The 25,964-nt window shown below is 34.5% G+C and overlaps 5 protein-coding genes across 10 annotated transcripts; 2 read left to right on the top strand and 3 right to left on the bottom strand.

Moving 5' to 3' along the window:
* The first annotated feature begins 143 nt into the window (after positions 1 to 143).
* Positions 144 to 3,744, top strand: LOC123213643 (probable hexosyltransferase MUCI70). Of its 3 annotated transcripts, XM_044633115.1 has the most exons (8): positions 153 to 287; positions 459 to 576; positions 903 to 1,067; positions 1,232 to 1,303; positions 1,390 to 1,589; positions 1,804 to 2,219; positions 2,764 to 2,948; positions 3,178 to 3,744. In XM_044633115.1, exons 2-8 carry the CDS (start codon positions 504 to 506, stop codon positions 3,549 to 3,551), a joined length of 1,485 nt encoding a protein of 494 aa, XP_044489050.1. In that variant the 5' UTR covers positions 153 to 287; positions 459 to 503; the 3' UTR covers positions 3,552 to 3,744. The 3 variants fall into 3 exon arrangements, with proteins under 3 accessions (XP_044489049.1, XP_044489051.1, XP_044489050.1); XM_044633114.1 differs by having other exon boundaries at positions 144 to 576; XM_044633116.1 differs by lacking the exon at positions 1,232 to 1,303 and having other exon boundaries at positions 144 to 576.
* Positions 3,745 to 4,176: 432 nt separating this feature from the next.
* Positions 4,177 to 9,935, bottom strand: LOC123213644 (V-type proton ATPase subunit B 1). The gene is made up of 15 exons (XM_044633117.1): positions 9,805 to 9,935; positions 8,751 to 8,815; positions 8,407 to 8,462; positions 8,211 to 8,309; positions 7,897 to 7,956; positions 7,538 to 7,649; positions 7,188 to 7,396; positions 6,551 to 6,679; positions 6,273 to 6,410; positions 5,882 to 6,032; positions 5,697 to 5,779; positions 5,099 to 5,146; positions 4,937 to 4,990; positions 4,758 to 4,841; positions 4,177 to 4,671 (listed from the first exon to the last, which is right to left on the bottom strand). The coding sequence occupies exons 2-15, from the start codon at positions 8,806 to 8,808 to the stop codon at positions 4,486 to 4,488; spliced, it is 1,467 nt and encodes a 488-aa protein (XP_044489052.1). The 5' UTR covers positions 8,809 to 8,815; positions 9,805 to 9,935; the 3' UTR covers positions 4,177 to 4,485.
* Positions 9,936 to 10,766: 831 nt separating this feature from the next.
* LOC123212915 lies at positions 10,767 to 14,208 on the bottom strand. 2 transcript variants are annotated; one of them, XM_044632153.1, is made up of 13 exons: positions 13,897 to 14,208; positions 13,728 to 13,794; positions 13,485 to 13,591; positions 13,124 to 13,192; positions 12,973 to 13,027; positions 12,791 to 12,838; positions 12,534 to 12,691; positions 12,169 to 12,407; positions 11,956 to 12,046; positions 11,624 to 11,752; positions 11,362 to 11,515; positions 11,178 to 11,272; positions 10,767 to 11,100 (listed from the first exon to the last, which is right to left on the bottom strand). In XM_044632153.1, exons 1-13 carry the CDS (start codon positions 14,092 to 14,094, stop codon positions 10,915 to 10,917), a joined length of 1,596 nt encoding a protein of 531 aa, XP_044488088.1. In that variant the 5' UTR covers positions 14,095 to 14,208; the 3' UTR covers positions 10,767 to 10,914. The 2 variants fall into 2 exon arrangements, with proteins under 2 accessions (XP_044488088.1, XP_044488089.1); XM_044632154.1 differs by having other exon boundaries at positions 13,124 to 13,211; positions 13,897 to 13,971.
* A 1,719-nt stretch (positions 14,209 to 15,927) lies between these two features.
* LOC123213033 (protein CHAPERONE-LIKE PROTEIN OF POR1, chloroplastic-like) lies at positions 15,928 to 19,684 on the top strand. 2 transcript variants are annotated; one of them, XM_044632356.1, is made up of 4 exons: positions 15,928 to 16,354; positions 17,055 to 17,415; positions 18,650 to 18,726; positions 19,312 to 19,684. In XM_044632356.1, the coding sequence occupies exons 1-4, from the start codon at positions 16,016 to 16,018 to the stop codon at positions 19,372 to 19,374; spliced, it is 840 nt and encodes a 279-aa protein (XP_044488291.1). In that variant the 5' UTR covers positions 15,928 to 16,015; the 3' UTR covers positions 19,375 to 19,684. The 2 variants fall into 2 exon arrangements, with proteins under 2 accessions (XP_044488291.1, XP_044488290.1); XM_044632355.1 differs by lacking the exon at positions 19,312 to 19,684 and having other exon boundaries at positions 15,929 to 16,354; positions 18,650 to 18,919.
* Positions 19,685 to 21,333: 1,649 nt separating this feature from the next.
* On the bottom strand, positions 21,334 to 25,690 carry LOC123213032 (probable protein phosphatase 2C 79). Of its 2 annotated transcripts, none has more exons than XM_044632352.1 (5): positions 25,261 to 25,690; positions 24,202 to 24,644; positions 23,407 to 23,774; positions 22,787 to 23,023; positions 21,334 to 21,919 (listed from the first exon to the last, which is right to left on the bottom strand). In XM_044632352.1, exons 2-5 carry the CDS (start codon positions 24,518 to 24,520, stop codon positions 21,650 to 21,652), a joined length of 1,194 nt encoding a protein of 397 aa, XP_044488287.1. In that variant the 5' UTR covers positions 24,521 to 24,644; positions 25,261 to 25,690; the 3' UTR covers positions 21,334 to 21,649. The 2 variants fall into 2 exon arrangements, with proteins under 2 accessions (XP_044488287.1, XP_044488289.1); XM_044632354.1 differs by lacking the exon at positions 25,261 to 25,690 and adding an exon at positions 24,748 to 24,937.
* Between the last annotated feature and the right edge of the window lie 274 nt (positions 25,691 to 25,964).

Genomic DNA, 25,964 nt, shown 5'->3' with positions numbered 1-25,964 from the left:
ACACTCGCAGACCATTGCTAGTTACAAAATGCGTATCGCAGGGTAGTTCGGTCATATTATATACAAATTTACATTTTTATGGCCGGGTAGCTGATACGAAAAGGACGTTTTGGCAATAACTTCTCCTTTGAAAAAAATAATTCAAGATTAAATCTTTAGGAAAAAAAAAAAAAAGAAACAAAATATTTGAGTTTTGTAATAAGAATAAACTTCCTAGATCTGGACAGTTTTTATATAAATTCAGTCTGTACCTTAGCTTCCCAAAGTTCTAATCTTTATATGTTCAGGTTTTTATTTCTTTGGCTAGACTCTTGTTTTCATTACTTGCTCAATTGAAAGAAAAACTCTTGATTACGCCAAAGTTTAAGGCTTTATTTTATTTTTTCGCTTGTGTTTTTCTAACAAAATGTTAAGTGTAATTTTAATGCTGGTTAAGTTTTAATTTTTGGCCAATTTAGCGTGAAAATTTTTATAAATATTTGAAAGAGTTCATCGACTGAACGATGATGGAGGGCAAGCTTCAACGTTCTTTTCCTTTGAGGTTAAACCGTCGAAATCAAACTCCACGAGCAAAGGGTTAGTAGATTGCTTAATCTTTTTTTATTTTGTCTGAGATAATTTGTTGATTCATGGCTTTATATTATGTTGGTTCATACTAAAATCTCTTTTATAGTTATAACATTGTAGTATCAGACTTAAATTTGTTTTTATTGTTGTGGGTTTATGTTGTAAAATGAAGAAAGATAGGACTGCTCTGTTGCAACAATTGAAAAATTATTTTTCTGGAAATACTATTTGGTGTAGAAGTAGAAGTCTTAATATTTACCTTTTATGTGTGTGGCATTGCTTCGTTGGGGCGTATAAGAGTTAAAGCAAGTGTAAATTGTGTACTGGTAATGCAGATAATGAAGGCGGGAGGTTTTCTCAAGATTATCCAATGAAGATCGTTTGGAAGAGGGGATTTATTCGATTAGTTCTTGTAGCAGGCATCGTATGGATGTTACTGATCCTCTTTGTATTGCTAATTCATGTTTGGTCTTGCCAATCTTCGGTGGCTTTCATTTCAGGTGTTTAGTGAGATTTTAGTTGCTATCCTGAATTTTTTGCTTTTTTTTATGACTAGTAATTTACTTGAGAGTGTTGGAAACAAGAGTTTGAATCTTGTTTGTTATTTCATTCTTAAGAGTAGAGTAGCTCAATTTCAAGGGTTCTCATGTGTTATTACATGCAGCTATTTGTAACAAGCAAGGCAAGGTATTTATCATGTTAGACACAATGGGATTTGTACCAAAACCTCAACACCGTAAGACTATGGCAACATGTATTCTTTGTGTTATTGATCTCTATGTTATTCTGATAATTGATATTTATCATGATTATATTAATTAGGTTGTCCAATTCCTGTTGCTGATGACCCTAACAGAATTATTATACCAAAGGAAAGAACTCCCGATGAAATTGTCAAAAATCTAAATTATATTATGGAGGAGGTGTTCATGAATAATGGATCTCATTCATTTCCTCTATTTGGGGGAAATCAGAGCTGGTCTCAAAGAGAAGAAAGTTTCAAATTAAATTCCACCATGAAGGTATAATTTAAATTTTCTATGTACAGTCAATATTATGTCTGTTGACCATAAAACTAAAATCTACGTTTTTAGAACATCAAATGTAGGTTGTCAATAATGGATTTTATCAATTATATAGCTTTACTTATTTATGGCTTTTAAAATCCATCATGTTTACCTTCCCCCTGAATTTTAAGCAAGTTTCATATTGTTTCTGTTGTGTTCTGTTATTCAGGTGCACTGTGGATTTATGAGAAAGGGTGGAGCAGAAATGTCTTCCTTAGATGTCAAATATGTTAAGAAGTGCAGGTTTGTGGTTGCGTCCGGGATTTTTGATGGATATGATGTACCTCATCAGCCTACAAACATAAGTCACCGCTCTAAAAAGCTCTTCTGTTTTCTTATGACGGTGGATGAGGAATCTCTGAATTTCATAAAGAAGAATGTTACTGTTAAAGAAGATTCTGCTGGGGGTCAATGGGTGGGTATATGGCGTCTTATTCTTCTGAAGAATCCACCTTATGATGAGCCCAGAAGGAATGGTAAGGTTCCAAAGATTTTAACCCATAGGTTGTTTCCTCAAGCACAATACAGCATTTGGATTGATGGTAAAATGGAGCTGATTGTTGATCCATTGCTAATTCTTGAAAGGTATGTTATTGATTATGAAGTTAATCTAAAATAACATTTTAAAATTTATGTTTTATGGTGTTCTACCATTCTGAAAGTTGATCGTCACCTCAGTTTAGTCAAATTAGTTAAATGCATTGGTTTAATGGAGATCTTTGGTAAACACATAAATAAGATATGCTCCCTGTTACCCTTAATCAAGCAGTTGAGCAGAAGACTAAAGATAGTATAGTGATTTGGATGATTTTTTAAGTTGTGGGAATTGATTTTGTTAATGTTTGCATTATTGTTGCTTTGTTGTTGTGGTAGTATGGCTTAAAGCTTTGATGAGATGAAAGTTCTGCATTCTCACTGATTGGTGTTGCAATTCCTTTAAACCTATTAATGTCTCACAGCTTGGAGATGATTAATGTTGATTCTTTTGATAACTTGTTCAAGCCAATATTTTCCCTAGAGCGGGTGTGCCTTCACCTACCAGCTTTGTTCTTGCTCTAAAGTTTTGCAAGTTTGTTCATGATTTTGGTGGAGAAGTATCTTGACTCTATCAATTGGTTCTGATCCACAGATACTTATGGCGCAATAAGAATACCTTTGCTATTGCTCAGCACAAACATCACCACAGTATATATGAGGAGGCTGATGCAAACAAGCGAAGGAAGCGGTATGCCCGACCTCTTATCGATCTTCACATGAAAATTTACCAATATGAAGGAATGGAGCCCTGGAGTATAAAGAAAAATACTGTTAGTGGTAAGAAGATTCTCACACTTTTTGCTTGGTTATATTTGCTTTCTCCTGTTTGTTTGTTTGTTTTTTTGGGGATCAAATTATATATTACTTCACCAAAGAAACACAAGAGTCAAGCTTAAAACAGGCACTCGGGATCTCTCATTGGAACCATAAGATCTCTTGGGCGGTTCTATTTTTGTATTTGCAGTTCCATTTAATTGTGTTATTGACAAAATTTTACGTAATGCAGATGTGCCCGAGGGAGCTGTCATCATACGGGAACACACAGCAATGAGTAACCTATTTAGCTGCCTTTGGTTCAATGAGGTCAACCTCTTCACACCGAGAGACCAGCTGAGTTTTGGGTATGTTGTTTATAGGTTAGGGGGGTCATTCAAGTTTTACATGTTTCCAAATTGTGAATACAACTCATTGTTTGTGTTGCATCCACACACTAGAGAGCATTCTTCTAAAATTGAGTGGGTAAAGAATACATCTGAGTTGATGGGTAAGGGTAGCAGCATGAAAGAAAGTAGGGGTGGACTAGGCTTGTGGACTACTTATCCTGGGAACCTCGATTTAGTCGTCCTCCCGCCTGTTGCTAGAACATCTAAAGCAGGCTGAGATTCAATGGAACAATCCATTTGATCTTATTATTATTTTTTACTGATTCCTCTTTATTTTTGAAACTAGGATACGGCGAGGGTCTAGAACATTTGTAGAAAAGGTGAGATCAATCGCCAAAATCTGTAAGATTTTGTGACACATTATTATAAGATCAATAAAAATTGATAGCTTTGGCAGTTCTTTTTCGAAAGAATCTCTCGATATACAAGTAATTTGTCGGCTCATTAATAGTGTCAGAATTTTGGTTATTTCATACATTTTGGATTTGTTATTCCATCAACTGTTAGATGATATATTGTCAAACCTGTATATTCGTTCCAAAGATATTTTAGTCATTTCTAAAAGTGATGTGCGACTGTGCATGACAAAAGTACACACCTTACGTGAGTGTGTGGCCGTGTATATATAACTGATATATGGTATCCTTTTCACCTAATCTTTCGGAGTTGAACCATGAACTACTAAAATATGATGAATGATTTACTGAAACAGATACAAAAGCATTTTAGACAAGCCAAGTACAATTCGAAAATCTGAACTGTATTTTCGAAATGATGATAAAGGGGATGATAAAAGGGAGTTAAGAAATGAAAATTACAGAAAAAAATTATATCAAAACATGTGCTAGCTAACTCTTCCAAGTCCAGGCCCTGGATTCATTTTCAGAAAATCATATCCCAACCACAACTAGGTCAACCACTAATAAATAGAAGATACATGAATTTCAAGATCTAAACCGCACTCGCTGAAAGAATATTTGGCTTCTTTTACTAGCCAAATGAACTTTGGGGCCTCAACTGAAATACAAACTTTTATTATTTGTGCTTGATAGGGGAAATAAACAAACTAATTTGGAAAGGCAGTTGGTGGATTGAACAAACTGTAGACAAAATGCATGAGCAAGCAAAGTGAGGTTGTACTATTTTCTTCTTCAATTATTAGCATCGCGGCTGTAGAATGCATCGAGGGTCTTTGCTGGTATACGGTGGAGAAGCTCACGAGGGAAGATGCGAAGTAGTGTCCATGCTAAATCAAGAGATTGGAAAATGTTTCTGGTATCATAAGCACCTTGCGTCACAAACTTCCTCTCGAACTTATCCAAGAACTCCAAGTAGAGCTGTACAAAACAGAAATCTCGTTACTCTCATGAAAAGGCAATACTTATTGAGTGAAAATATGTAGTGAAGGGGGACAAAGGAAGACCAGATCCTCAGAAGAAAGTGCTTCTTCTCCGACCACAGCTTTCATTGCCTGAACATCCTTCCCAATGGCATAATTTGCATACAGCTGCAGGTTAAAGAGTCAAACAATCATAACAAGGTTAAATGGCTTCAGGTAAAACAGTATACCAAATTCATGCTGATACTGTTATCCAATCATACCTGGTTAGACACATCAGAATGGTCCCTTCGAGTCATTCCTTCACCAATGGCACTCTGCCATAATATATATCAAATAATTTAGGACATGCCTCCACAAGCATGCCCATTAACTAATAAGATGGAACTCAGAGCATTTCGAGAATTTGAAAAGGTAATCCTTACCTTCATCAAACGAGACAGAGATGGAAGAACATTGATTGGTGGATATATCTGTCAATGTCAAACGCAGACGTAAATTAGCTTCTAAATTGCTTGTTAACTCAACCCAGTAAATTAATTATATCATAGATCTAAAAGTAATTATATATGAGGATTAACACCAAGTTTATTAATGCTTCGAAATTCACATTGCAATTCCATGTCAGACTAACTAATATTTTAATCCTGAAGAGTGATTTCACAAAAGACATATACACCTCAGATGCTATACTCAAAACCAAACGGACTCAGAAATTAATAGAAGCATTGAAGAAATAGAGACCAAAGTTGCTTCTAGTGTCACAAAACAATCAGCCAATCTCGATTTTGAGGGTTGCAATTCACACCATGACAAAAGTTAGGCATATGTAGGAAAATATGGCAAGTACAAGTAGGCAAAGTTAGAAAAAATTGGAAAATCCAAAGGACGCAAATGTTGCTCAAGGACAGCAAAAATACCAAGGATCAGTTCAGACCCAGTTTTATTTCAGAAAAACATTGCCCATCATCATATCTGAGTACTCTATTAATGCCCTTCCAAAACAAAAACTCTATAACTTACCTGTCTATTATGCAGCTGCCTGTCAATGTATATCTGCCCTTCTGTGATATATCCTGTAAGATCTGGAGTGGGATGTGTAATATCTGGCCATATAAAAAGAGAAAAATATTTAAGACTGCTTACTACTAAAGCAAGGAATGTAATCATGTATGCAAGCTAGCCAATAAAGTTAGAAGAAGCATTACCATCATTTGGCATAGTTAAAATTGGAATCTGGGTGATGGAACCCTTTCGGCCCTCAATTCGTCCAGCACGCTCATATATAGTGGCCAAATCAGTATACATATACCCAGGATACCCTCTTCTTCCAGGTACTTCTTCTCGGGCAGCAGACACCTGCACCAACAATCAGTAGTATATATTGCAAAATTGCCCAAAAGAACACTTGATTGAAATTATTAAGAAAATGGTGGCAAACTTTCAACTCTTTTAAGCCTATTCAATTCTGCATATCTCTGCAAGATGCATATGCATTCAGAGTTGTTTGAAGTCAAAGGTATAATTAAAAAAATCCATTAAATGCATTTGGTTTATATCCTAGAAGGTGTAAAGCAGAAAGATAGATGTCCTTTTTACCTCACGAAGAGCGTCAGCATAAGAACTCATGTCTGTCAGTATGACCAGAACATGCTTCCCACATTCATATGCCAAATATTCTGCTGTAGTAAGAGCAATACGAGGAGTGATAATACGCTCAATTGTAGGGTCATTTGCCTGTACAAAAACATGGAAACAAATTTAGGTTCAAAAAACTCTCAAAGAAGGAATGGGATAATAAACTTTCACAACAAAAAGAAAAATCAATTGTTGGGAACAAATATACACAAAACATTAATGAATTAATTAATATATACCAGATTAAGAAAAAGGGTCACTCTCTCCATTGATCCATTTTCTTCGAAATCACGTTTGAAAAACTGTGCAGTCTCCATATTCACACCCATAGCTGCAAAAACAATTGCAAAATTGTCCTCCTCCCCATCCTGAAAATTCAGCGAGTTAATTGATAACTGAGAACTTCTTTGCAAGAAACAAAAACTATACAACAATAAGGAGAATCACAGGACAAAGACAGTATTTTAAATGGCCATTGCCCAATTCATACCATCAGAATAAATTAAATACATGAAGACTGACTAATAACATTATAGAACACTTTTAATTTTCACATAGCCCAATTTCTAAAATTGAGATTTAGAGCTAGAGTTAAAATACTACCACTTCCCTATTGTGACAAGTTATTGTACAGATTGTAAAAACTGTTATTACACATTTTCCTTGAGAAACTAGTTACTTACCACATCCGGATACATTAGCACACTAACTAAAAGCAATCATGAGCTAGATGCCAAATATACTAATTATTGGGCTTCACCCATAAAATTATGTGGTGTAAGACGGCTCCCAAATTGTGGAACATGATCAAAACTTGCACAAGACTAGTAACTGCAGCATGCTATGAACCAATAATAATTACTACGGCATCCATACCTCGAGAAGGTTTGCAGACTTCTCCAATCGCTTTACCAAACCAGCCTGACGACAAATCTGAGCAGCAATTTCATTATGAGGAAGACCAGCAGCAGAAAAGAGAGGGATCTTTTGTCCTCTGGCTATGGAGTTCATGACATCAATAGTTGAAATCCCTGTCTGTATCATCTCTTCAGGATAGGTTCTCTCACTGGGATTGATGGAGCTCCCTGAGGGAGAGAGAAAGCAAGCAAAAGATCAAAACTGTATGTTTCAAAGTAGCATATATTCTATAAAAAAAATAGCACCGTATAATTTTCTTACATATCCTATTTAAGCTAAAATTCACAACAAATCCATTTTTAACTTACCTGAAATATCCAAGTAAGCCTCAGGCAGAATTGGCGGACCATTATCAATAGGTTTCCCAGAACCATTAAAAATGCGGCCAAGCATATCTAATGAGACAGGAGTTTTTAGGACCTGAGAAACATAGTCAGGGAAGACAAGGTAATTAGATAAACAACAGTGATTCTCTAAGAAAAGATTCAGCACGGCCAAGAAATCAAAGGTTGCTAGGGAAAACCTGAGCCGCATTTCACAATCCAACATAGTTATTCTCAAGATTTAGTTCACTACAATGTATGTGTTTAGTATAATAATGCCACAGGCATTTTCTATTCCATGATTTTAATATTAAAAGGGGAAAGATAAGGAAAAAAGTTCACACCTCCCCTGTAAACTGCACAGTGGTAAATTTGTTGTCAATTCCAGATGTTCCTTCAAAAACCTGACCAGAAAACAAAAGCAAAAAGAATTAAATATCTTATAAATGAAACTCACTGCATACTATGCTTCAACAATATTGACATTTAAACAAGTAGACAATCATCAAATAAAATTGCAAAAATCTCCTTCTAAACAAAATAAAAAACTTCATTAGCCATCAAAATTTGAAAATTCAAACAATTCTCAAAACACACAAATGCATAACAGATTCCTTGCATTACAAACAAAAGTAGGAGAATCTGAACATGCAATCACCTGAACTACAGCTTTCTCTCCATCAACTTCTAGGACCTGACCACGTCGCATTGTTCCATCACCTAACCGAATATTAACAATCTCTTGATATTTGGGTCCCTAAAAAATTCAACAAAAGCATGATTATTAGTAGGAATCAGGAGGGATAGCAAACAAATAATACCCAATGATGTGGTGGAAGAAAGAAAGCATCTACCTTGACTTTATCAAGGATAACTAGAGGTCCAGCAACTCCAGAGACCGTTCTATACTCTGCAATGAGACAAGCAACATAAGTATGCAGGCTTATAAACACTTAACAGAATATCACATTCTCTAACACAACTCCAAAAAGTTTATCAATGTTGAACTTAAAAATTTATCAGAAATTTAAGACTCTTTCCTTTTACACATGGCAAAAATCATCATTAATACATTGCAAAGTCTCCATACTGATTATAATTGGCATTCATAAATAATCCAAAACCAAAATATATATTGTCATTCACAAAATAACTTTAAATTTAAGAACATAATCAGTAAATACACTTTACAACATACCCATGCCAATCTCTAGAGTTCCCTCCTCCATATCATTGCTGTCTTTTTCCATACCCATTTCCAAGCTGTCTAAGAATATAAAAATTTTAATGAAAAACGAACAAAATCGCCTTAACCACTGACAAAAGATGCAGCATTTACTATTAAAACTTATATACAATTGAGGCCAACACATTCATTATAATCACAAAGTACACAAAAGCATTAATAAAGCTGGTTAATTGGAAAAAAAGCCTAGAGAACTCTCAAAATAACAGAATTAACCAAACAGTGCTCTAACCACACAATTGAAGTCTCAAAAAGAAAAAAATTACCTCTTCATAATAGCTATAAAAACATTTTCATTGAATCTAATCCTAAACATTTTCATTTTCATTAACTCAATTAAAATTAGCTACAAACAGAAAATAATTATCAAAAGCAATAAAAAAAAAATTAATTTTCAGTTTTCCAGCCACTACTCAACAAGTAAACAATGCTCAGACTCAAACCAAAACAGAACCTTGATTTCCTAACATCAAAATTTCATATTTAAGAAATTAACACAGAATATTAAACCGTGACAAACGCGTCAATCAGTTGAAGGGTCACACAAACTTAAAGATTTCAACCATTGATTCGTTAAACAGCTTCACAAAACTACAGAATTATACCAAAATGACTCTAATCAGACGATTCAAAACTCAAATAAAAAAAACTCTCCGCGATAGCAAAGAAAACATTTTCAGTGAATCTTATTTCAACAAAAGTAAGCTACAAACACAGACAATAATTCATTAAACGAATCCTAAAATTAAACTTCCAAATTCCAATTCTTTTTCCATTCACTTGCGGCTACTCAGCAACCAAACATCGCTCGAACTCAGAAATCCAAAATTAAGAAAATAGAAATAAAAAATCTACAGGATTAAAAGGGAACTACGAGTGATCAGTCAAAGGATCTAACGAACTTACGTATGGATTCAACACAAGCAGGTGATAAATAAAATCAAATTAAACACAAACTGATTAAAATTTAAATAAGAAATAGAGAAATGGATCTAAAACGACGTACCTTTTTGTGTGATCTCTGTTGAGGGATGAGTGATCAGAGAAGGAATAATAATAGTACAAAGCTGGGATCTGTACTTATTATGTTGCGCTTTTCAAGTTGTAAAATTGTCATAATAGTAATAATGCAGAGGCATAAATATCCGGTAAGAGAGTGATTTGATGGCGTGGCGTGTTTTCATTGGACAAGTTGAAATGGTAAATTGAAGGGGATGTAGAGAATCTAGCCGTTCCGTTGTTGTGATTGGCAGTTGAGGGAGGGACACGTGGGAATAGAACACGAAGTGGGCTCCACCTCGAATATTATCATATAATTAATAAAAATATGACTTTCTTTTCTTTACACCTGGACTTGTTATTATTTGTGTAAATTATTTATATATAAAATAATAAAATTATGAATAGTTATTTTAAATATATATTTGATATATATCATTATATAATTAAATAATTTTAAATTAAAAATAAAATAATATTTAATTATATAATAAATATATTAATATGTATATACACATTTAAAAACTTTACCAATAAAATACCATTTAACCATTTTTATGTCAAATATTATATTAATTTTTATATTATGAAATATCATTAAACCCCGTTTTGGTAAATATAAAAAAAAAATTTCAATATGCAACCCAACATTAGATGTTCTGTTTGGTGTATAACCCAACCCATGATGGATGAGTTAATTTAATTAATTTTCCTGTGTAATATTTTTCAAATTATATTTATTTATGAAGAGTGAAAACGCTAGAAAATGGGATTTTATAGTGGTTCAAGACTTGCTATTTTATACTGTATATTGACGACAAAGTTTTATAGTTCATCATCTAAACCCTAGCTCAATCTTACCCACTTCCAATCTATATTATCTAAATTTAATTTAATAATGTCACATTATATTTACAGAGTATTTTTTAAATAATTTTTATTAATATTAGCGTTTAAATAATAAGTTGATGCCATAAATAATATGATTTGTATTATAGAACGTTGGAATAGACATAAAAGCTCCTTTTAAGAATAGTTGAATGTATAGCCAGGCCAATTACAATGCAAAACTTTGAAAGAGTACTTATGTTGCATGGGTAATCTGAATAGAGACTGTTCATTGGAGGAAATAACTAGACAATGGAAGCTGGGAGCTGATCTCCTTAATTCTTCTGTTGAGGCTGCGAAGTGCTTCAATGTGAGGTTCATCTTCCTCCACTGGTATAATTCTAGCAAAGCTTCCATCTTCAAGATAGTCGACCACCCGATTGGCCGCTTCAAGTCCAGTGACATAAGATTTCTCCTGTTGAGAAAAAATGAAACTTTAACTTCATCTTAATCATCTAAGTTGAGCAAATGCTTCAGCTTGATTTAACTAACTTGTGACCATGAACCATGTCGCGTTATAATCCAATCGCCAGCCATGAAAAGGTTCGGAAAAGATGTAGCGCCACGCATCATGTACTTGTATGAACCTTTGTGAAGGAATGACAAAGGATATGAGTAGGAGCATACCTATCTAAAGTAACTTCCCTAGGCAACCACATTAAAATTATTAGACTACCTGGAAAGAAATGAGTTAAGGACTTCGAAGATCGTCTGATTTCCTTGTCTGTCAAAGTAGCAGAGTCGAAGTCCTTGATGCACTTTGAGAGATAAGGAGTAACTTTTGTAAGCACATCTTCATCTTTCAGGGGCAGTAACTCGTTAGCATGATACTGCAAATGTATATTTTCAGAACAGGCAAAAGTTAGATCTCACATTTGACGAGAATATGGCACAAATGCTTCTTTTAATTGATTAAAGGAGAGGAATCTGTTACTCACGAAATTGGCTTGTAAGACAGTTACTGGATCATCTTTGTGTTCATCATAGATTTGGTTCAAGTCAAAGAAGGTCCATGCAAATGATTCACCAAATCCAGAGCAAGCATTGCTTGCATTTGGAATGGTAACCTGGAAACATAATATTTTGTTCGGAGAGGTCAATTTGATGACTGGGAGCAGAGATTTCCAAGACAAAGTTTTATATACCTTAACAGTTCTTTTGTTCTTTTATCACAAGATATAGGAAAAGAAATTAAAAATTGGAGAGCATCACAAAATATTATTGGAAGAGCTAATTAAATCAAGGGAAGTTGTTGAATTTTTTTGCAGACCTTCCTGTCAAGCCAAAGCTTAATACTGAGTACATCAATGCTAGCCAGGTTCAAGACCTTAAGAAACTCTTCCCTTGTACACAATGCTGCACTACATAGAACAACTGCGAGTCAAAACAGGATCGAATGAGCGGGGTAAAGTAAAATATGCAACTAGATTTTTTTATCACCAATACATAATTAAAATTAAGACTCAGCTGAAGAACAACATACCTATTCTTGACAAGTTCTTGAAGGTTAGAGATCCCAACAGCCAAGATGACTGCATCAGCACTGTATTTCTCCTTGCCGCAAACTACTTCTGAGATACAACCTGTTTCTTCATTAAGTGAAAAGTCTGTCACTGTTCTTCCATCAAGAAATTCACAGCCTCTAGTCCTAATGGAGTCCATCCATGGTTCAAAAATCTTCTCTCTAAGTGTCCCTCGACACCATACTAAATCAAAATTTTTCTGTTCCCACCAACAAAACAAACCCACAATCAACATAAAAGAAATGCTAGCAGCAAATGGCAATCATGAATCATGGATACTTGCGGAAAATCCAAAATTCTCCATGAAAAATTCAATCAAAAAAACCTGGTGAGCAAGAACGATGTAGTATAGAATTCCTAAAGTTGCAGCAGAGCTACATTGCTCAGCAGGAGCAAACAAACCCACTTGAATCAATGGACCAATAACATTCTGAAAAAGCCTTTCTGAGCACCCAAACTGTTTGAAAAGCTCCCTTGCAGTAACTACAAGTTAAACCTCCAAATAAGACACTTCAGCAATCCATCTTTGATGATAATAATTAAGCCATTCTGGAATTTGACAGCGATGATTAAGGTCCTTACTTGAATCATATTTTCTCCAGGCTGTGTCAGTGTTGTCAAAGTCGATTACTGCATACAGGAAGGTGCAAAGGAGCCAATTGAGGTGACATAAAAAACAATTAACTTTGTTTACATGTAAATCGACTATTAGTAAATTGATGACTACCTGAATGTCGAATCTAGATTTCAACAAGGAAGCATACCTGCAGCCATTAGAGGGAGTAGAGTTAATCTATCCACTGGTGGTAGCCGAGTAAACTGCACATGAAGTTCAATTTAAGCAAAGCAAGAAACCAATAGACTTTTTTTTCCCAGTATCATAAGAAATTTGGTAAGGTATATTATAAATCATACTTTAGTATGATACAACGTTCCAAATGGAGTTGGCAATTGAGGAAGATCTTGGAATTTTGGAAATTCAACCTGCAAAATGATCCTGAGCCTGTTAAGACAATTCATAGACATGTAAAATCAGTGCTTAGTACTTTTCAACCACAAGCAGTGTGCTTTTTATTTTCAACTCCGAAAAATAAATGGCACATGGAGCAAAGAACGCAATCTGCAATTAATTTTGGTTCCTTTAAAACATGTTACCCAGAACAGCATCATTTTGGACAATGTTTTGAAGTATCATTTAAAACAGATTTCTCAACCAAATCAAACTACAAATTTCCTTTCATTTCGGTCTTTGAAAAGGCATACTAATATTGATTACCTCCAACCCCTCCTCTGAATATTGTGCAGATTCAAGATAGTTGGTGAAGGGCTTGATACCCAGCTCATCTACAAGGCTAAATATATTCTGGTAGGGATACCAAAAACCTACAGATAAGGTCAAAATTAGATATGAGGTCCATAAAATCGTTTCATTCAATTGAGTATATTCTTCAAATAATCAAAATTATAGCATGTTTATAACAAGGTAAAACAGAAATGAGATATAACACATCTCGATTACCCTGCATACAGACATCATCTGGACTGCCAAAACCATTTCCATCATCAATCACAGTGACATCAAAACCCTGAAAACAAAATCCCATCAATACCCATTTCACAAAATGAAAACTTTAACCTCAAGATCCACGGTACAAAGCACAATTCACCAATAAACAATAAAAAGAGACCTGCTTGGAAAGATGGTGGGCAGCACCAAGGCCGGCCCAGCCAGACCCAACAATAACTATCTTCTTCTTTGTAAAGCTGCTGCCACCGTTTTGATCACCATTTCCGTGACTTTGAAGATTAGTTGCTTTGCAACAGAACCCACTTCTGTATATGTTTGATAAGCAAAGTGTGGGAGTGACTCTCCAAGAAGCTAACATGTTTTAACAATTTTCAGTGACTTTTCATCTCCAAGGCCAACTACACATGTTTACCTCTTCTTTTCTTCAGCAGCCACAAATATTATCTCGAAATTTCTTACTTTGAATTGTTTTTTTTTTTTTTATAGCCCAAAAATCGTGTCATGCAGAAGCTGATATTGAAAACACGTATAACATTCTCTGCCACAAGACACAGTGCCAAAAATAAAACTCTAGATGAAATACCCCAGTTACACTAGTTTAACATAGATTGTTTTTTCCTACCCATTCACAGTAAGCTACTTTCCTTTTTTTTTCCCTAGCCATTTACAGTACAGAAATTAAATAAAATCTCCGTAATCAGGGGCAACTGATGGTTCAAAATACATGCATTTTTTACTTGCCCAACTCTCATTTCTATCTATTTATATTAATATATTTATTTAAAATACTAATATATCTTTATAATTTTAGATTATTTATATTTTTTAAATTTATTTCGATTTTATTACACATATTAAAGTTGTTAATATATTATATTTGTGATATTTAAAATAATGAGTTGGTTTTAATTTCATTTAATTTTATTATTTAATATATTTGTATTTTGTTTAAAGAGTACAAGAAAAACTTGCACGTAGAAAAAGGAGATTTTCTCTGTTGGGATGAAGAGGAAATTTTCTTTCGCGGAAAAGAGACAAAAAATTATTTTTATTCTCGTAACGATGATAGAGATTGATATCTACTCTCTGTCATTTTCTGTTGCCATTCCTGTTAGACATATGGTAGGGGTTCACCACAATATTTGAAACTCCAAGTCTTTCATAATAATTGAAAAAAACTTGAGGGGTTAGCAATACTCCTAATTACGTATAAATTATGAGATAAATTTCGGCTTAATATTTGATATATGAAAAGTTACAAATAGTTTGGTATTTATATATTGTTTTATATACTCAAATAGTTGTCATTGTTCGTTTTCCATTTTTTATTTTTTAACTTATTTTTTTTTACATGCATATATCATGAATAGTTTTTTACTAATCAAGTTAACATTCACCTCTTGTTATTAGCTTTTTGTATACTAGAGTTGGGACTGTAAATAAAAGATTGAATAACTTTTAAGAATAAAAAATTAAAAATAAAATCAATTAAAAAGGCTAAATAAAATTTTAATATTTGTTTATTTATATAATAAAAAACCTTTATTTAAATTAGACTATCTCTTTAAAATTGAATTGATCATACTAAACAGATAAAATTTGATCTAAAAAATTAATAAAATTAATGAAGTATTAAAATTTTTAAAGTAAAAAATTGAGTTTGAGTCTCTGTCATATTTGTAAAAACTTGATTTATCTGATATAATAATTATGAGTTCAATTATTATATTTTAAATTTATCTATTTAATAAATATGAATGAACTTCTCAATTATAAAAAGTTTTAATCCATAAATTATTTCAACAAAATTCTTGAATGGAAAAAATTGGTCATATATTTTAGAAGTCTATTTTTGAAATTTAGATTTATTATTATCATTTAATTATATATAATACAATAAAATTATTAGTATCGATTTATAATATATAAATAAATATTTATTTAATATATATTATTATATAATTAAATTCTTTTAAGTTTAAATAAAAATATATAAATATAGTAATTTATATAATTAAATAAATATATATAATATTAGTTTTGTATTAATTCCGTACAACTACAAACAACACAAATTGTTTAAGAAAAAATGCAAAAAAACTCTGATTAAATCAACTTAGGTGATCAGACGGTCCAGAACAAGGGCACACTAATCCAGTCATCACTAAAACATACAAGATTTCAACCGTTACTTACTCCTCGGTCCTCACTGATTCTTCAACACACAAACAAGCGCTTCTCAACACTGCCTCACATTCATTCATTTGTACAAACATCTCATGGCTGCCACTCTCTCCGTCCGGGCCAACCGCCTCTACGCCGGTTCACCTTTCCCTAGACCGTCGCCGCTTCACCTCCTCGGCTCCACTCATCTCTCTTCGTTGAAACTCGCCAAAACGACTGACCTCTGTCGAGACGTAACAGTTTTGTCTCGGCGCGCCTCCGCTGGAGTTGCTAAAGCCGGCTCCCGAGCTGATGACTCGGCTTCATTTGAGATGTCGGTGGAAAGCGCACTTAAACTGCTTGGAGTGTCGGAAACTGCGTCGTTTGATGACATACTTCGCGCCAAAAACTCGATTATTGCTAACTTTAAAGACGACCAAGAGGCGATTGCGCAGGTACTTGTTTACCAATCCCCGCTCTGATTTTTTTTGCTGTTGTGAATTTAGTGGTTTTTGGCTGTCTTTAGTGATAGGTTTTGTAAATTATGTGAATTCAGTCATGCAAGTTTTGATTTTTTTTAATATTTGGGCCTAAGAATCGCTTAAAGGTTTTTTTTTCTATTTTTAATTTTCTAATAGCCGTGTAATCTAAGTTTTTTTTTTGTAATGAGCAACCTTTGGCATGTATTAAGAACTTAAGCTGTAAACTTCGAAATTTGAGCTAGTTGATCTAGTTTATTATGTTTTCCTTGCTGATAGACAGGTTTGAAACCTTTTGGCTGTGTACTTGTTTTCCAGATTTTTGTACTTGATGTGTTATTGACTTGTCATTATTCAAATCTGATTGAAAATTCAATGGTTAATCCGTTTATAGAAAGTGGTTTTCAAATAGAGTTGTCAATAATTTGATATTGAAAAAGTTGAATTACGTCAGTTTTAGGCATTTTATGTGATTTTTGGCTTTAAGTTAGTTTCTAATTTAGATATTTTTAGTCTCTAATTTAGATGAATTCTTGGTGAAGTTCATTTGGTGGTTGACATCATTGCATAGGATCATGTTGAATTTAAGTTTGCTGATAATTTTATAATAAGCATTTATTATGCAACAACTAGCTTTTGCGTAATAACATTGCTGGTCATTGTTATGTTCTTTTAGGCTGAGGCTGCATATGACATGTTGCTTATGAGAAGCTTGACTCAACGCCAGGCAGGAAAAGTTGTGGATAGTAGCATACGGTATGCTGATGTTAACCCTGTGAACACTTCTGGGACAGGATCAATGCCTCCGTGGTTGCAGACTACTTTGAAGAAGTCATCTTTTTCTGTAGAAACTCCAGCAACTAAAGATTTGGGCATTCAAGCAGGAGTATATGGAGCTTTGATGGTGTTAACTTATGTTAGCGGAGCTTCTACATCCTCTGCAGCACCCTATGCTGGGGCTGATGTTCCTGGGCTGATCTTGGCAAGTAGCTTTGGGGCTTCATTGTATTTCATGACAAAGAAGAATGTTAAGTTAGGTAATGAGCTAACTTTGATTGAGATTACTCTATATGTGTTCATGCTTTCATTTTCATAAAGGGGGCACTTTTGTCTTTTACATAATTGTAGTGTAATTGGTTCTTTAAATTGATAGGCATTGCTTTTAGTTAGCTTGGTCAAATATCTGGGATTTACCTTCGGTGATAGAGAGTGGGATTATGGGGAGTTGGGTTAAGACTTAGGTCCAATATGGGACCAAACAAAATTAGGTTTTCAGAAAGCGTGAGATCTCTTGCATTCCTAAATATGAAAACACTCACATATGCATTGTATAATATTACTCAACATGGTTATGTCAGCCATGGAAAATCCAGCAATTGCTTACTTAGCTTGTTTCGACATCTTGAGTTTCATAACAGTTAAGAGTGAGGATAACATGGTTGTTTCTGTACAATAACATTTTTATGCATCTGGTCTCATCTTATGTTGAGTAAAAATGTATTATTTAATTGTAAACCATATTGGGTAGTGAAGATATGTTACGGAAATACTGTACTGTGAGGTGAAACCCCAAGTTTCTGGATGCAGGTGATATTAACTTTCAGCTGTAGCTGTTTGCCATTGCTCTTATCAACATTATTCATTTCTAAGTGTTATTTGTAGTGGTTGTAGTAGAACATTATAATCTTTTAAAGCTACTGATGCAGATCTGGATTCTCCTCTTTTGAGCTTGAATATCTGTGTCATCATTTTACCAAGGAAATGGAAACACAAGTAAAATAGTTTCATATGGAAATAACACTTACAGATAGAAATGAATATAGCTGTAAAGCTTTAAATATATGTCATCGAGGTTGGTGTTGATATTAACGAAAACAGTTGTGGTACCGTAAATATATGTGCTTGTAGTAGTGAGCAACAACCATTTAGGTAGCTCTGACTTTTCAATAGCAGAGAAAATTTTTGTTGAATTTCTCTGTCATCTATTTACCAAAGAAATGGAGAAGTAAGTAAATTTATGTGCATATGGTAGTTAGCAACAACCATTGAGGTAGCTCTGACTTTACAACAACTGGAAAACCATAGGAAAGAGAAAAAAATTAATTACCCAAAAAAAAAGAGAGAGAAAGAAAAACTTTGTTGAATCTTCTAATAATAAAGCATGTCAGTACAGTTTTATTACATTAATTATGCTTTTGATTACATAGGTTTTCTGAAACTTAGTTCATTTCTTCTAGAAGTATTAAGACCAATTGCCTGTTGACTTTGCAGGGAAGGCCACTGTAATAACCATAGGCGGGCTTGTAGCTGGTGCAGTGGTGGGCTCAGCGGTTGAGAACTGGTTGCAGGTAGACATTGTGCCATTTGTCGGCATTCATAACCCTGCTACTGTAGTTAGTGAATTTGTACTCTTCTCTCAATTTTTGGTCTCACTGTACTTAAGGTAATGCTAAGAGGAGATTATAATCAACTAATTGTGGCATGAATTGTAAAGCCTGTAATTATTGATTTGCATGATCATACCCCAAGCTTTTTTAAGGATGTGTACAGTGTATCATTGCATATTGTACAAAACTTAAAATAAAATGTAGTCAAACTTAAGCTATTTAAAAACCTACTTGAGAATTACAATGTACTGGAACATCCTTCCATGTTCTTAGGATGGACTATATCTTTTATAATTTCATTTGTGAGTTAGATAAGCTATGAAAACACTTAGGAATTTTTCTTATTAATTTATCCATACAAACTCGTGTTTTCATCGGTCGTGTCTCGGTGATTATATTGAATGTACACCAATCCCCCAGACTGCAAAATGCCCAGCTAGATCTAGACATTGTATTGTGAATGGTTTCCTTTTCTCTCTAATCCCGATCAATATGCCTATATCTAGATATTTTATTGGCACTTAAAAATGTCTATATTTTTTTAAGGAGGAAATTTCATCTGAAGCTTTGAGGAGAAGGAAGAAGCCCCAGTTCACTGCCACCATTTAGAACAATCAGCAATCCGTCTAACAAAATCCTGGTGTAAATATAAACTTGTCTCTGCGAGCTGCTTTGGCATGAAAACAATATACATATACCCTGTAAACCCCTCAATCCTCAGTGATCAGCTGTGTTATCTGATCAGCCTGGGAGCCCTCTATGTATGATGGGTGTCAGCTCTTGCAGCATTCCCACTGTAAGTCACAAGATCATTATACATCTTTAGAGAAGCCTTTGAGAATTCTGTTAAAGACATGAAAACTGAAGAAAACCCAGTCTGCAATCAATTCAGTGTGAACCTTTGTGTTTCTTGCATGCAGTTGTGGTGTTTCTCCTTCTCAAGTTCCATTTTTCTCCTAAACACGTGCAACTGTTCCTTCTTCTCTACCAAGTACTCATTGATGGTCTACTTCTGAATCTGACTTCATGTCGGTGTGCTTGGGTTCTAAGAACCTGGTTTCTGTCCTCTGAAATGCCAGCGTCTTTTTATCGAGTTCTTTTGCTAGACCATCAACCCTTCTCTTTTGAGCCTGTTCTTCCCTTTGTTCATGCCACAAGGCTCTCACATCTTTAGAGAAGCTTCTCAATGCAAACGCTCCTGGCTTATCTGGCAATTTCTCCATGAAAGCTAACCAATTGTGGAAGATAGACTTCAAGTATTTCTTTTGCGATTATTTTTATTTACAGATTATTTTCTATTGCACGAGCGGAATAATCGCTTGTTCCATCAATATCACAGTTTTCAACAAAATATTCTTGTATATATCTGTGATTTAGTATGATCTAAGGTTTTGGCCTTAAGAGGTTAAGGTTTTGAGTTCTTTTTTGACATTTTCTTAGGATATGTCTATTGTATGTTGTACTATAATTTTTTTAATCTAATCCTTAACTTCTACAACACAAAAGACAACTCATTTGAGTCTGTAAAGAAGCAAATTCTTTGTACTCAGCAACTGCATTCATTGTTGGAGGACTTGCTAGTCAGTCTGTTACTCTGAAAGAAACCATCTTTATTAGTCTATTGAATGGCCCTGAGCCAATGAATGATATCATGGACTTTGGCATAGCAATTCCTTTCATCCCTTTTCCAGGATTGGAATTTGTACTAATGTTTCACAGAAAAAACATCCACGAAAATCTTTGAAAGTGCATGTCATAGAGTAGAAGTTCGCTAAGGAAGATTCTATACGTTTATATGACTGACCAATTACATTGTACCACATCATCAAACATGATTTCCCCTGGACAAATGTTTTTTGCAGCATAACAAGGTGATGGCAAGGAATTTGCGGGTAACAATAAAATTGTATTTTTATAATTTTAAATACCTAATTAGATATTTAAATAATGTGTCTTAGGTGCGTTTTAATTATAAATAAAATAACATCCAATTATATGATGACACATTATCTGAATATCTAATTAGATACTTAAAACTAAATGTATATCACATTACTTATTGGGTAAAGCATATTGTCAATTAAGATTATTTTGAGGTTAGATTTGTTGGCTTTGTAATTCTTCTCTTGGTTAGAAAAGTGGGCACCAATAAGCTTCATTCAAACAAAGCAAGATTCACAGTATTTTTATTCCTGCACCGCATATGCAGTATGCACCAACCCTGGAACTCCTCGAAAGGAAATTTTCCAGAAAGCTACGCATGTGCTTGACCCTTTACGAGGAAATCAGTAAATAGATACCAAATAAACCTAAGCAGATTCAAACTGATGATAGCAAAATAATTTGTTAGTTAAAGTGTAAAGGGCTCACCTTTCGAACTCTGCTCTTGACTTTTCCCCGGAGATAACTGATAGTATTCCACGCAGCCAGAGATATTTTGACTAGATCCTCCAAAGAATTAAACAGCTTCCCTTACAGATTTTCTACAACCTCTGCCTGCTCAAATTTATCGAAACCACTACAGGGCTAGAACCATCCCTGGTACTATATTGACAGAAAACAAGATCATAAAAAGATGAAAAACTGAATTTTCTAAGTAGTAAACTTTACAACCGAATTAGGACGATGCCAACTGGGGTAAAAACTATTGAAACATGGAAGTGAACTTTCCCAATTAAGTAACTATAATAACTATCAATTTATACTCCCCTTCTCCCAGTTCTTTTTAAGTCTCTGACAAAGAAGCTAAATGCAAGTATTAGTCCTCTGGTAAAAGTTCCAGTGTACGATAAAGAATTGAAGGCTTGCTCCTCTTATCTCCATAAAGCTACCCGGTATTCGCAAGAGAATGAGACAACATATGAAAACATGAGATACATATTTTTCAGGTACCGCCAGCTTCAGTTGGCATGGTGAAAGGAGCCAATGTGTTAGAAGGTAGGTTGATTCCACCTCCTCTCACTGATACATTTGAGGACTTGATGGAGCTAGCCCTACTCACATGATTTGAGTCAAGAAACACAACTATTACAGTGATGTCGTCGTGGAAATGGCGGCGAACGCCACGATCAATCTTCTTAAGGTCTGAATACCTCATTTCTCTTTTCTTTGCTGCTTCTTGCAGAGCAACTTTCACCAATCTCCTTGCACTTCCCTGCATGAAGGTTAGAAGAAAAATGTGATTTTTCATCTCATTTTTTTTCTCTCTAATTCCAGTGCTAGATGGCTTTGATTTTTCTAATATGGATTTGTTATTATGCAAATATATCTTATGAAAGAATTTATCCCTAACCATACACCAAAATAAGGTCAAGGAAAACAATGAAAGGTTTCTCTCAAGTGGACAGCATCACATAAATCCAGCACTTAACAAACAAACAAAAAAAAAAATTGACAGCTACTTCATGCTTTTAATGCTTTGCAGACCCTTCATTTAAAGGTACATTGGACAATCTCAATGGTACAGCAACAAGTTGCCAAACTTGAATGCTCAATAAATATGACACCATTTTAAAGTGTATCCAAATGAATTCAAATTATTCACTGACTTTTTGCCATGTGGTTCATGCAATAAATCCAGTTCCCTAGATGACTTTACACATTTAGTACGATAAATAAAACAAGTTATATAATTTACAAAAACCAAATGAAAAAAGATGCTCCTAAAATTTAAATGGTACAGAACAGATTGCCATATAAGCTATCCAAATTATTAGCCGAACTAAATGCCTATCATTCACTTACTGTTTTCCCAGCCACCGGCAGAGGTGGTCAAACAAGTCAAATTTGATTAATAAGTTGCATCATGAGTAGATAAGATCAAATCCTCTAATAAAAAATTTTTAAATAGATTCAGGCCCAAATATTAGGATTATGAAAAGATTATCATCATTGAGCTAATGGCTGTTCCAATAATACAAAGCGAATCAAGATAAACTCATCAACTATTTATCTCAATCATTGACTTGTAGAGAAAAAAAGTCAACAAATGTAGAATTTACGGTAGAAATGAGCAACTTACATTGCGTGGATGATTTTGAACTATATTAACTGCTTCCTGATTTGTTAGGTGTTCCCAGAGCCCATCAGATGCAAATATTACAAACTGATCATGGGGCTGCAGCGGGTGCACTGAAATTGATGGTTCTGCACTCAATATTGGCCTTCTAATAGGTTCATGAAGGCGGAACTTAGCATACAAAGGCTCTCTGTTGAACTCAGCCTTTTTCAAATATACATCACCAATAGATCTAGAAACCTGAAAGGTCAAAGATTCTGAACATCAGCCAAAAAAATTCAAATGTAAAGAAGCATCTATGAGAAACAAATCTATGAACTCTGTGCAGCAACTTGGAAAGCAAAGATGAGCATTAGCAATCCCTAGACCTCATCAATCATAAGAAACCCAATTATAGAATATTTATGTTGAAAAAACTTGGAAACAAAGATAAACCGGTAGAAGGAAGTTTCCCACCCAGCGTTGTTATACTTAATGATTTTGAATGCTTAATGACAGGAACGTACAAGTATGAAGTCTACATGACCACAACAGTACATGAACTCAGAAGTCATGACAGAATCTACACAAGGTTCTACGCAAAACTATCACATATGACCGTTTTCTGAAAAGAAATGACTCACCTGTATAAGGCCCTTGACACGCCATACATTATGCCTTAAAACTACAATCTGTTTGTCATCAGGGTGTAAAGACTGCAACTCCTGTCTCACAGACTCTATACATGCATTGTGCTCTGCTGAGAGTTGCATGGCCAGCACCTCTCCTGTTGCCTTCATAACTCTCCCCAAAACAGCACGTGAATCACCAACGTTTGCAATATAAAGAATTCCATTACAGATAACACCAACCAGGCAGCATGATCCAACTGCTGCAATTTGAGGTTTCATAAGCCACTGCCTAGAGACAACAGACATAAAACCTTCTTCTGTTGCTTGATATGCCTTCCGTATTACATCCACTGACATTGACTGCTGCTCTGATGTAAACCCTGAACAGAACAATTGACACATTAAAAAGATTAAGAAAATGGAAATAAATCTGCAATTCAAAAAGACCACTGCATAAAGAATGCATTATCCGAAAATATGGTCACATTAAGTAATGGTCAAAGTTTGTATAAAGACAAGACAAGAAAAAAATTTGCCCTCAACTTATCTTGGGACTCTACTTTAGACAAGTATTTGGCTCGGTATGGTAATCCAATTTCTCAAGAAAAATGAAGGGAAAGAATGATGTTCATAATTTTAATGATTTTTTCCTTTTACTCGAGTCAACAAGCCCCAAGTACCAAAAGTGCACTACATGAATATGTTCCATTCTATTAGACCCATATCCTCCCAGCAACCAAACTAGAGACAAACGAAAACTTGGAATCATATATTAAGATAGAGAAGTTAGAAGTTGAAGTCACTTACTCTTGAGATGTTCAAAAAGGTGATCCGTAATATAGCGTGATGTCTCAGGCCCTCCATGCCCATCATAAACACCAACAAAGGTGCCATATGGTCCAGACTCATGAGAACTCAAACTGCCAGACTCCAGCTGGCTTTGATCCTCAAGTAAATTGTTGGCCTGCACCACAGCCATTGAGAATTCACCATTCATGTGATGACCTGAATCTTTGTACCACAACAGTCCATCTTGGCGACCCACAGAGTCTAAATTCGTGTGAACATATGGATCTGACCTTGGCCATAAACAGGCCCTCAAAAAGTTCATCAACCCCTCTAACATCCCTCATCTCAGCCAGACAACCCTCTGAATTATCCACATCTAATAAGCAATCAAAACAATACTGCCCCAAAACCCCAGTTGTAAAAGTTTATGCTCCTTTACTTCTCAGAACAATAATATCTCTCTACACAAGGACATCAAAAACAAAAAACAATAATTAGTACTTGTATTCGTACAGTAAAATTTTAAGACAAATGTGATTCAAATGAGCCAACCACGAATTGTACCTTCTTCTACTTCTCAACACAGAATCAATACATTATTACTCTTTATTTCTGATTTACATACAATAAGAACACACTGAAGCAACGATATCAACAAGAACAATACACACAAAGTAACAATAGAACTGAGAACTACAGGATCAAAGATATAATGTAAAGAAGCCGCCTTTCTGTTTGCTTACAGTAATGAATTACAACAAAACAGAGGAAACCAAGGCATATAAAACAGAACCCATCAAAGTTCCTCACGAAATGGAAACAACCCATGAACGCAACACAACCGCCAAAATTGAAAAAATCAACAGATACAACAAAAAAGAGGAACTTTGAGGAAAAAAAAGGTCAAAGCCCTAACTTCTCTGTCAAAATACTAAACAATTTACCTATGCGGAATGTCTAATATTCACATTGAACAAGAAAACAAAAACCAGGATCAACCTAAAGCCATTAATCAATAATTCAACGCATTGAACAACAAATTTCAAATTTTTTTCAAAAAAAAAAATCAAGGCTTACCAAACAATTTGACAACTTTATAACAGACGATGAGCAGAGAAGGATTTAAAAAGAGAAACCTTCATACGGATATCATCAAAGTTTTAGATCTATGGACTATGGACAAATCAGCTCAAAAGAAAAAAACCGAAGCGGGTTGTGATTTCCTTGGTAGATTCTTCAAGTGAAGATAATAAAGCAAAAAATTTTAGAGAACCAAGTGAAAGAAAAAAATGGCAGAAACTAATAAGAAAGGTTACAAAAACTCTCTAGCTATGTATGTGATGATAGGCAGACAAGACCCATAAAGAGGCAACAATGGAGAGCTTGAAGCCAGTAAAGCACAGGTCCAGCTTTGGGCTCCACACCACAAGGGTCTGATGGTGTAATGGAGAGAGCTTGAAGAGAGAGAAGGTAGGAAGAAAAACTTATAGATAAAGAGTCAATGGAGTTAACTCAGACAATGGTATTCTGTAACAGTAACGCAATGAGGTGTTGGATTAAATAAGGTTATGTGACCAAACGTGGACCAATCCGTGCTTGACACCTAACCCCCACAACTGTTTCTTGCGTCGTATGAATACTTATGCAATATGCCCTTATTTAAAAAAAAATTAAAAACTCTAAATATTTTATTTAAATTGAAAAACCCTTAATCTGAAGCTTTCTGTTCCAATATATTTGCCCTTTTTGGACAACTAAATTGAAAACAAAAAACAATACTC

This window comes from Mangifera indica, chromosome 4, assembly GCF_011075055.1.
Source record: "Mangifera indica cultivar Alphonso chromosome 4, CATAS_Mindica_2.1, whole genome shotgun sequence".
Lineage (NCBI taxonomy): Eukaryota > Viridiplantae > Streptophyta > Magnoliopsida > Sapindales > Anacardiaceae > Mangifera > Mangifera indica.
The sequence above is the reverse complement of the archived record's forward strand: the minus strand, read 5'-3'. Positions and strand labels throughout refer to the sequence as shown.